The 11292-nt window shown below is 43.5% G+C and overlaps 1 protein-coding gene across 1 annotated transcript; it reads right to left on the reverse strand.

Annotated features, from left to right (window-relative positions):
* Positions 1–3693: 3693 nt before the first annotated feature.
* Positions 3694–10989, reverse strand: BRK1 (BRICK1 subunit of SCAR/WAVE actin nucleating complex). Its single transcript, XM_086366495.1, has 3 exons — positions 10851–10989; positions 4611–4693; positions 3694–4340 (listed from the first exon to the last, which is right to left on the reverse strand). Exons 1-3 carry the CDS (start codon positions 10966–10968, stop codon positions 4314–4316), a joined length of 228 nt encoding a protein of 75 aa, XP_086222621.1. The 5' UTR covers positions 10969–10989; the 3' UTR covers positions 3694–4313.
* Positions 10990–11292: the final 303 nt, after the last annotated feature.

The following is an 11292-nucleotide window of genomic DNA, read 5'->3' on the forward strand; positions in this document are numbered from 1 at the left end:
CCATCAGGACAATCAAAGTACAGAACAATCCACCCTCTCCCACCCCCCAAAAATGAGTGTAATCAAACCTTACTCCCAGGCTTAAGTCTTGGCAACTATTGATACATCTTTTTTCCATCTCTATAATTTTCCAGATGGTCATATAATAGGACCACACAGCAGGTAGAATTCTGAGTCTGGCTTTTCACTTAGTGTGCTTGAGATTCATCAATATTGTAGAACATATCAAGTTTATTCCTTTCCATTGCCAAGTGGTACTCCACAATACACTCACCAGCTAAGGGACACTGAGCAATCATGAATAAAGCTATAAGCATTTGCATACAGGTTTTATGTGTGTGTCCGTTAAGTTTTCACTTCTCTTAGGTGAGAAACATCTACAGATAAGACTGCTGAGACACAGTCAGTGCATGCTTAACTTCGTGAGAAATTGCTCAACTGTTTTCCCAAGTGGGTTATATCATTTTGCATTCCTGCCAGCAATGTATGAGTGTTCCAGTCGCTCCACATCCTTGCCTGCACTTAGTATTATCAGGATTTTGTGCATTTTGAAAAATTTTAGCCATTCTGATTGAGTGCATATGGTGGAATCTGGCTGAGGCTTCAATTTATATTTTCCCAATGACTAACAATGTTGAAGATCTTTCATGACCTTGTCATCCTTTTGTCTTTGAAGTATCAGTTCAAATCTTTTGTCCATTTCTTTATTAGCTTTTCTTAGCTGTTGAGTTTTGATAGTTCTTTTATCTAGAACAACTTTGTTAATGATGATGAGATGACTGAGAACAATCTTGATTCAGCAAAGCTGGGTACAATATTAACATTTAACCTCTCTGAACTCCTAGTCTCCATATGGGTGAAATCAAAGCAGCTATCCTATCAACATCTTAATTTTGTTATAAATGGATAAAACATTTTATGTTTAAATTTAAAAACCTGAGTGACTTAGTATGGATTAAAATGCAAACCATAACTTTATCATCATGAGTGAGAGTAAAATATATCAGAACTCTACGTTAAGTTGAAGGAACACATTGGGGACAAAATGAATGGTGGTTTAGCATAACACTATTTGTGGGCTCAAATGACCTATGTGCAAAGATGTGTATCAGTTCAGTTCAGTTCAGTCGCTCAGTTGTGTCCGACTCTTCACGACCCCATGAATCACAGCACGCCAGGCCTCCCTGTCCATCACCAACTCCCAGAGTTCACCCAGACTCATATCCATCGAGTCAGTGATGCCATCCAGCCATCTCATCCTCTGTCGTCCCCTTCTCCTCCTGCCCCCAATCCCTCCCAGCATCAGAGTCTTTTCCAATGAGTCAACTCTTCGCATCAGGTAGCCAAAGTACTGGAGTTTCAGCTTTAGCATCATTCCTTCCAAAGAAATCCCAGGGCTGATCTCCTTCAGAATGGACTGGTTGGATCTCCTTGTAGTCCAAGGGACTCTCAAGAGTCTTCTCCAAATGGTGGTTTAGCATAACACTATTTATGGGCTGAAATGACCTATGTGCAAAGATGTGTATAACCTGAGAATAAAATCCCAATTTCTGGAGCCTGACCAAATATGGTCTTTAAGAAGGAAACCCACAGATAGCCAGGGAAAGTGCCAGAGTTGATAAAATTCCTTAGGCAAGACTTCCAGAAAAGACATGACACAAGCCTTCAGAGAAAGGAAGCTGGAAGAAGCAAAACAACACAGACATCAATGTGAACAGCATTTGATAGACAGAGCCAGGAAAACCCATGAAGCCTTCTTTACCAAAGGACAGTGAAAGGCAGGTAAAACTAACATGGGTGTGTAGCAGCTTAAAAATTATTTAATAGCATTGAACTAGGAACGAGAAAGTTTTAGATCTGGTTTTAGATCTACCACATTCAGAAGTAGAATCTGAGTCAGATAAGTCTAGGTCCATATTCTAGCACCTTTACTTACTCTGTATGACTTGGCACAAGTTTTAGCCTCTCTAAAGAAGTGCATGGGGGAACTTCCCTGGTGGTCCAGGGGTTAAGACTTTGCCTTCTAGTACAGGGGTTGCAGGTTCGATCCCTGGTAGGGAAGCTTAGATCCCACAAGCCTTACAGCCAAAAAACCAAAACATAAAATAGAAGCAGTATTTTAACATATTCAATAGAGACTTAAAAAATGGTCCACATCAAAAGAAATTAAAAAAAGAAAAATTTCATGAAGAAAGCCTACTTGTTAGGGCTTGAGGATTAAAGACATAAAGTACACATAGCACTTAGCACATCTAACATATGGTAGCACTCAATAAATTATAGATAATGCTAGTTATATATCCCTGAGCTGAGGCTCAATATATAAAAGGGGTGATTCCTCAAAGGATCAGGTAAGACAGAGCAGTTACCTCTACTAGAGGAGGCTGGGCTCACTGGTTCCCATACCAGTTGTTTTCCCGACAACCAGTAGCTTACCATTAGCAACATCATATTATTTAGGGCACTATTTTTCTTTTAGAAATATTACTTCAATATCATTAAAGAATGTCTATAGCACCATAAAAAATTATCATTTTCACATGTCATCTAAGGAAGATTACCATCATTTTTGCCTCTATTACTGTCTCATTATAGTCACTGAATATAGTAGGAATTTGATAAGTATCTGTTAAACTGACTGCAGAGCACCAGATAATCTAAAACCTGAACTTTAGGAATACATTTTTTATCCCAGAAAGGACAGGGAAGATATTATGAATAAATATCTCAAGCAATTGTTAAAAGCGTATCAGATGAGCTCAATAATGTTCAAAAACAGCTGTTACCAAAGTGAAGGACGGCAGTTTTGCCTCCATTGTAACATCACCTTTTTACATGAAGGTCCTACTTCAGATGGTCTTCCAAAGGTCTAAACAAGGATCTAAGCACAGATGTGTGCTTGCAGCTTGAGCTCTGCAAGGCATTTCAATTGCTATTTACTGCCTGCCTGCCTTCTGCAAAGTACCCAGCTGGACAATACAAGCCTAAGGTGCTCATATATACTGTAAGATGCAGACGCTAAGTCAAAGAACAAGACCAAACCCAGGGCTGAAGCGGTGTTAGCATGGCAGGATGGGAGGGACTGTGAAAAAGCAACAGTGCGGCACTCAGTGAAAAGGGAGACAGGACAACTTTATGGAGGAGGTTTGCCTTAAGCTAGACCTTCAGTGGCAAATAAGATCTGAACAGGGAGAAATGACTTCTACGTGACTAAAATGAAAATTCTATATGGGGGTTAAGCCTAGTGAGTTGGCACAAGTTTACAGTAGGCTTTGATGCTAGAATGAAAAGTTTAGACACTTCTGTTTAAATGATTTCCTTTCTAAAAGTAGACATTTCGCTTGTACCTAATAAAACTCATAGTCTGCCATGGACTGCAGTTAAACTGTGTAGATGCTGGTATTTAAATAGACGGTAAGCATCACACCTGATTCAACACTGTATATTTTATTGGAGCATAAAGTCCCTACATAGTAAGTACTTGGTAAATGTCTGCTGAATGACCAAAGGATCCCCAGGATGAATGAGCTCAAAGTCCGAATATGGGGGCTCCAGCTTGCAAGCCACCTAGGCTTTGATCAAACGGCTACATCTGAAAGTTTTGTTAGATTAAGAATCCCACACATCAGATTTCTGTGAAAGAGGTGTACCCCGTCTCTAGCTCCTCTCCCCACCACAATCACAGCAGTCAGATAAAGTTGAGGAGTTTATTAGGGAAATATGAGAGGTAAAGACACCCCAAATGACAGACAGAAAACTCTGAAAATGTCCCTTTTCAAGCCAAGTGGGGGCCTGGCCTTGACCTCCCCAAAAGGACAAGAAACTGGTGGGTTAGCAACAACATTCTCTGGCAGCCACCTCACCAGGGCATCTCAGCCAGGACTGCTTCCTACCCCCAGCCAAAGGTGGGAATAAGACAAGGACTATTTATAGAATCAATGCACAGGCAATGAGAGCTATAAGGAAAGACTGAGAGAGACAGAGAGAGAGGTGGGGAGGACCTTGACAGAGTCCCAGGTTTTTGGCTCTCAGTGCCTCAAATGTGTTGACATGTAGTTCTACAGAATGTTACTGCAGAGGTAAAATGCCTAACAATGTTTCCGAGAGGGCCCCGGACTCCTCCCCACACGCCACATCACACTTCTGGGTGTGCATGGCAGAGCCCAAAGGCCACACTTTTGAAAAAAAGAAAAACAAGAATAAGCCCTGTTGTTCTTTAAGGAGAGAGGAAGGAGCTGAAGGCTGCTGGGGCCTTTCCCACGAGAGGCTGGCTGCTGTAAGAGCAAACTTCCCAGCAGCAGCATGGCACAGTCCTAGGTGAGGGTTTCACCTTTTGTCACCTGTCAAAGGAAAACTGACAATTAGATAAATTCAAAAGCAATAGAGGGTCTAAAATTTTATTAAATTTTTATATCTTAGGTAGCTGGGGAGTGGTAGAAAAAGGGGACAGCTTCGGAGTCCCAGAAAGCAGGTTTAAGTTCAGGCAAGGTACTTAACTTCTCTAAGCCTGTTTCTGCTTCCCAGTTTTTGCAGCAACAAGTGAGAATGTGTATTCTCTCTCACACAGCCACACCTGCCTCATGAGGACGCCCGGTGCCCGGCATACTCACCCTGGCTTCTATGTACTCTATTCTCCGCTCAAGAGCTGTCAATTTCTCATTTAGTGTTGCGAGTCTTGAGCGACAAGACATATCTGGTAAAAGAAGACAGACGTTCAGGATTAATGCCATTCCAGACACAGACACACGCCAGCCCCCTAAGATGAAGAGGAGGAATGCTGTATCATGCAAGGCACAAATGGGAGCGAGTGGGCAAAGCAAGGCAGTGGGAGGATAAGGTGAGAAGTATCTTAGGAACACAGCTGCTTAGGGAGGATCTGCTTAACCTCCTACCAAATGTGACAGGCAGAGAATACTGCTCCCCACAAGATGTCCAGACTTTAATCCCCAGAACCCACAAATACGTATCTCACAGGCAAAAGGACTTTGCAGATGTGGCTAAGGTGAAGGACCTTGAGATTCTGGATTACCCAGATGGACCGCATGTAATCACAAGTCCATAAACGTAGACATGAAAGGCACGAGAAAGGCAGAAGGAGGACAAGGGATGTGAGTGGGATTCAACCTGTCATCAAAGGCTCCAAAGATGGAAGAAGGAGGCCATGACCCAAGGGATGCAAGTGATCTTTAGAAGCTGGGCATAGTCCTTAGTTGACAACCAGCAAGGAAATACAGATCTTATTCTTACAGCTGCAAGAGAATGAGTTCTGCCCACAAGCTATGGGCAAGGAATCAGCTCCTCTCCTAGAACCTCCAGCTGAGGAGGGAGGCTCTGGGCTGACACTGATTTCACCTCAGCAAACCACTGCTGGACTTCAGATGTACATGACTTAAGATAATAAATGTATGTGGTTTGTGTGACTACATTTGTGGTAATCTGTTATGGCAGCCATAGAAAATTAAAAAAAAACTGATACACCAAGGCTGTACAGATGGCCACTTGATAATTAATGGGCAAACCAAGAGTTTCCAAGAGAGGGGAAATGATAAGAGGAAGAAAATAATCTTAATAGGGAAGAACAGTAGAGGTCAAGGAAGCAGCAGACCCTAGAAGGACAGAAGGTGTGGTGCTGCTGAGCTCGTAGAGGCCCTGCCACGCTGCTGCTCTTGGGGCACTTGATGACCCAACAGTCCCTGCACAGGCCTTTTGGAACAAGAGAAAACCTGGAGAGCATCAAAAACCCTGTGGGGCCTGCCTTCCATCTGCAAAAGGTTCCTTTTCTTCCTCTAATTTTTCCAGTCTCTTTTATTACCTCGCCCAAAAGGAAACCTAGACTTGCTCTAAGATACCTTTTCCCTACAAAACTTCTCAACAGAAATCACTTGACCACTCTTCCTCCAACTGTTCTCCACATTCCAGGCACGCTAATTATTCCCACCCTCCTCCAACACTGATGTTCAGGCATCACTCAATAATCCCCACTTCTGAAGTTCTAAATATCTGCTCTCCAAGACAGTCTCCCACCCAGTGATTTAACACTTAGCTCACAATCCTCCCTTTCAACTTTTCCCTAGATGTTATGCAAAAGTACTTCAGCACCCAATTTAAGAAATCTCCCACACCCTGATTCTTGCCTCGACTTTCATCCCATCAAGTCCAAATCTTAACTCATCCTGCCTGCCTCAGCATTCTCCTTCAAGTCCATTCAAAGTGGACCTCTGAGAGGTCTTTGCCAAGTGGACATAATCCTCCCTCTTCTGTAAGGATTTGCCTATCCTGGACACTGTTCCTTCTTCCTTTAAATATTGGATTTGTTTTTTTTAAACACCAAAACCAGTCTTTATTGGGGTAAGCCAATTAACAATGTTGTGATAGTTTCACGTGAACAGTAAAGGGACTCAGCCATACAAATACATGTTCTTGGCAGGGGGTTGGTGTGTGTGTGTGTGTGTGTATGTGTGTTTAACCTGCAAGTGCTGCTGCTTCGAATTCCCAGGCCCAATAGGACCTAATCTCTTTTCAGCCTGGTTTTTAGAAGCTCAAAGGCTATTCAGAATGAGCACGCATGTTATCACCGACAACCTGTCATTTCCCATAAAAAAAAGTCATGGCCACAATGAAGGGGTGGGGTGGTGAGAGGGAGGGTTCCTTCCTGGGTGGCTGTTCTGTTCCAGCTCTGTCAATCTGGTGATGAGTCAGAATCCAAGAACAACACTGTGTTACTGGCCTGCACAGATAAGCACTGCTGAAAATGTAACATGTTAAACTCTAGAAACTTCAGTCATATTTCAGATTCCATTAAATAATACTGGTTCAAACAAAATACTGGGAAAGAACCTGGCAGCTGGACAAATTTGAAACCACAATGCATTTATATGTACATTATCATCAGACTTTAACTGAAAATGCCATGTGTCCTCATCAGGGTGTTTAACGGTGTGCATACATGACCACTGCTAACAAATGCCAGTTATCAAACAACTTCTCTGAACTCTTACTGCACATAACTTTAGCCTACAAAAATCAACACTGTCTTTCTCATAAGATCTTATTTCTCCAAAGTTGCTCAGTCATGTCTGATTCTTTGCAACCCTACTGACTGTAGCCTACCAAGCTCCTCTGTCCACTGGATTCTCCAGGCAAGAATACTGGAGTGGGTTGCCATTTCCTTCTCCAGGGGATCTCCCCAACCAAGGGCTCGAACCTAGGTCTCCCGCATTGCAGGCAGGAGACCTGAGCCACAAGGGAAGACTTTATTTCTCCAACAAAATTCTAAACCTTTTAGAAGTGGTTCTGTCCATTTATTCTTATTTATTCCTTTCTCACAGCATCTGACACACAGCTGGAGTCACAACAGGCAAGTAATATTTGTTGGCTAACTATTAAGAAAATGGAGATTTAAAAATAGCTACACACTCTGTTTTTTTGGTTACATGTCTCTGCATGTGTTCGCTTCAGAGTCAGGATAAAAAGGTATAAAAATAAAAAGCTATCATTTGTAACAATCTATTTTTAGAAACTTCATCCATTCAAAGTACAGAACAGGCCTAGTGTTAGGATGCTTGTGGTACATCATGATGCGTGTGTCCTTAGGTCCCAGTGGTCCTCCCATGCTCAAAGAGAAAACCACAAATGGACCAAAACCCTACTCTCACCAGCCAGAATCACAGGGTAAAGCTGTTCAGAGTCATTAGGTATCCTGGAAAAACAATTCCCTCTCCAAAGCACATGGCCTACAAGCCTATTATGGTCAGGGTAAGAACTGTAGGTTTGCTGCCATTTTCAAATAGCTGTAGATGCCCCCTTAGAGGAAACACCTGCTAAACCTCTGCGCCACCAAATCACATCACACACATGATACAAGCCCCGCAGCCACACATCAGAATGGAGGAGTCATGCAAATGGCTTAGAATGGGAAAATACATCCCACATTCATTCATCCTGAGTCATCCAATGCCAAGACAATGTACTCATCTATCTTTATGATTTATCCAGTTTCTCAGCCTGTTGGTCTTTGTCTAAACTCTTATATCGTGATACCGTCAATCTTTGGGACCTTGCCTCAGGTATATCTAACTGCTAAGTCAAATTGCTTTACCCTTTAATTGTGCTTCCTAATTATTTCTACTTGTAATTAACTGTTCTTTTCTTTAAAAGGCCTAAATCCACTTTCTAAAATCTTCAAAAATCACCTAGTAATCGCTAATGTTAGGCCATTACCCCCACCTTAGAGGAAAATAATGGCCGAAGCTAAGGGAAGCCATTTCTTCCAGCTCCTGAAAGACTGGAATCCTGTGTGTCTATTTTCCTTAGTCTAGGACTTGCTGGAAACTAAAAAAAAAAAAGAGAGAGAGAGAGAAAAGCCTTTGTTTTCTATCTGATAAAATGTAACTCACATGTATTTGATAAAATCTCACAGCAGCATATATTTCCCTGCTTATATAGCAAGAAAAGAGACATTTCTCCTCCACAAATTCTAAGCTCAAATGCTTCAATTTTTGGTTAATTCCAAGACTCACCAACTAAAACTACAGTAACATGCCAAAAAGTTTTATGTCAGAGATGAATGCATGTTTATTATATGTTTATTAATATGATTGAAAGAGAAAGTCACTCAGTCGTGTCCGACTCTTTGCAACCCCATGGACTGTATGTAGCTTGCCAGGCTCCTCTGTCCATGGAATTCTCCAGACAAGAACACTGGAGTGGGTGTAGCCATTCCCTTCTCCAGAGGATCTTCCCAACCCCAGGAATCAGGCTGGGGTCTCCCGCATTGCAGGTGGATCTTTACCAACTGAGCCACCAGTGAAGCCCAAAAATACTGGAGTGGGCAGCCTATCCCTTCTCCAGGGGATCTTTCCGACTTAGGAATCAAACCGGGGTCTCCTGCATTGCAGGTAGATTAATATGATTAAATGCTCAGAAATGAAGTTATTACGTTATCTAGATACAAACTGGGGGAATTGAGACACTAGGTCACTTTTAATTATGAAAAACTGCCCCAGTTCAACTTATTTTAGATGCTTGATTTACTGAATTGACTTTCTTAATATTCTGTTAGGATATTCTGTCTACGTATCAGATATTAACGCCTACCATATAAATGAAGTCTTTTACTTCTGGTTTTAAAAGTAAAGGCTCTCAGGACTTCCCTGGTGGTCTGATGGCTGACACTCTATACTCCCAATGCAAGGAGCCCAGGTTCAATCCCTGGTCAGGGAACTAGACCCCACATGCCACAACCAAAGATCCCAGTTGCCTGAACAAACGTCGAGCAGCACAGCCAAATAAATAAATATCTTTTAAAAAGTAAAAATTCTGTCAGTTATTTGTCCAACCACGTTCCACTGCCTCCTCAGTCTAAGCCAAAGTTTCAAAGATGCCATTCTGTCATCTATCCCTCCCTGTGCATGGAATATTTTATCTGGTCCTTCCTCTGAGGAAAAGTTATGAGTATAAAGTGCCCTAAAGAACCCTCGTAATAGTTCATCTCTCTAGGGAAGCAGAAGAGACAATCAGGAGAACTAATACTGGAAGAGTTTGCATAGAACTTTAAAAAATAATTTCAGGATACATGAGCTCTATGATTTCTTGACTACCATTTCCTATTACAACCACTACAGGAAGTTATACGTGTGAATTTGTGTCACTGATATAAAATTTATTCTATTCTTGTCTCTCATTAATACTAACATCACTCCCATTACCTGAGTGAGGAAATCCACCACCCCAAGACACCTTGTATGTAAATATATTAAAACATAAACAATATTCTGCTTTGTTCTGAAGCTGTCATTATTTCATCTGCAAGACAGAAATTCTTTAACGGCAGGAAAATGATGCTTTTTCCCCCACCTAGCCTAAGAGACAGCCTTGTACTCAAGACTTAGTCTCTCTTGCAGATGCCTTCTGATCAAACTTTTGCTCTGTCCTTAGACTCCTTAGGATGTGTCAGGTTCTCCAGCTAGAAAATAATTCCTTTTGAAATCTTTTCTTATACATCATTGACCCCTCCTTAATCTTAACCATTTAACACTGCTGAAAGAATGGACCAGAAGCACACCAGTTGGAAAAATGTCATTCCCACTCCTTGTGATGACATAGAAAGTCTACCAAGTGCTCAGTTCTGTCAAAGAAACACTCGAAGAACTGGAAGTAGGGGTCTCTGCTACCGGCTTGCTGTCCAGAAGGGTGTGCGACAAAGCGGAAAGAATTTAAGACTGTCACGAGTAGGCTAATGCCTAGGAAAGATTTTGCTAGAAGCAGAACACCCACTGTCGGTTTCATACTAGCAACGCAGAGATGTCCATGGCGTGACAAGATGTGGACCTTACTTTGCCCTCATCTGCTCCCGCTCAGCACAGGACAAGAAGGGACTAACAGGAGGGGCCGGAGGGGCGACTAGAAGGCTCGACCAGAAAGGAGATGGGAAACCTCTAGAGTCTTTACAGGGCAGTGACAAGATCATGCTGCATCTGAGAGCCAAGTGGGAACTGGAAACGAAGCACAGAGGAGGAAGGGAGGCGACTGAAGAGAAGAAAAGGCGCAGACGAAGGATAGGGTTGCCAGGACGTGTCCGGGAAAAGGAAAGACTCGATAATGGATCCGGGGTAAAGGCAAAGCTGCCGATGAGCTCAGTCTGGGGCAGGATAACCGCACCCCCCCTCCCCTCCGCCCCAGGGACTGTCCAGTGGAGCCCGGGGTCAGGGCGAGAGGGGGAAGGTGCGGCCTGAATGAGGAAGCGAAAATCAGCAGGAGCCTAGGGCACTCAAGACTCCCCTTCAAAGCTTCTCAGCGCCCTCGCTCAGCGGGCTTCCCTCTTCCCAGCCTCCCCCTGCTCGCCCGCTGACCGAATGAGTTGAGAAAGTCTGCGATTTTCTTGATGCTGCTGGTGATGACCTCAATGTACTCCCGGTTCGCCCAGTCCTGGTGAATCTCCCGCTGCACCGGATCCTCTTGTCCCGCCATGGCTGCTGCCCGAGGAAGCGCGACTGCGCAGGCGCCTCGACCCTCCAGGCCGCCAGGGCGCCTGCGCCGCTCTCCCACACCCTTGCCTGGGTACCCACGAATCCCAGGGCCTTGTGGCGCGCCTGCGCACTGTCAAGTACTCGGTGGCGTCTTCGCTTTGCTCCCACGCCCCTGAACAGACCCGCCCCAAGCCGACGAGGAAAATAGGGTGCGCAGATGCAAAGATCCCCCTCAAATACCCGCCTCCGTCTCTGGCGGTTATGGTCGTTGGGCGGGGGGCGGCGCATGGGTCCACATTCACACCTTCTCTCAAGTGCTTCAAAG

The sequence above is a fragment of the Bos grunniens genome, chromosome 22 (genome assembly GCF_055505025.1).
Source record: "Bos grunniens cultivar Pamir isolate PY7600 chromosome 22, Bosgru_T2T1.0, whole genome shotgun sequence".
NCBI classification, from domain to species: Eukaryota; Metazoa; Chordata; class Mammalia; order Artiodactyla; family Bovidae; genus Bos; species Bos grunniens.

Excerpts from the sequence above, each read along its gene's own strand:
- BRK1 (XM_086366495.1), bottom strand. The coding sequence starts at position 10,968 with ATGGCGGGACAAGAGGATCCGGTGCAGCGGGAGATTCACCAGGACTGG. Across the intron at positions 4,694-10,850 it reads AGACTTTCTCAACTCATTCG|ATATGTCTTGTCGCTCAAGA; the intron begins GTCAGCGGGCGA and ends TTCTTTTACCAG. Across the intron at positions 4,341-4,610 it reads TAGAGTACATAGAAGCCAGG|GTGACAAAAGGTGAAACCCT; the intron begins GTGAGTATGCCG and ends TTCCTTTGACAG.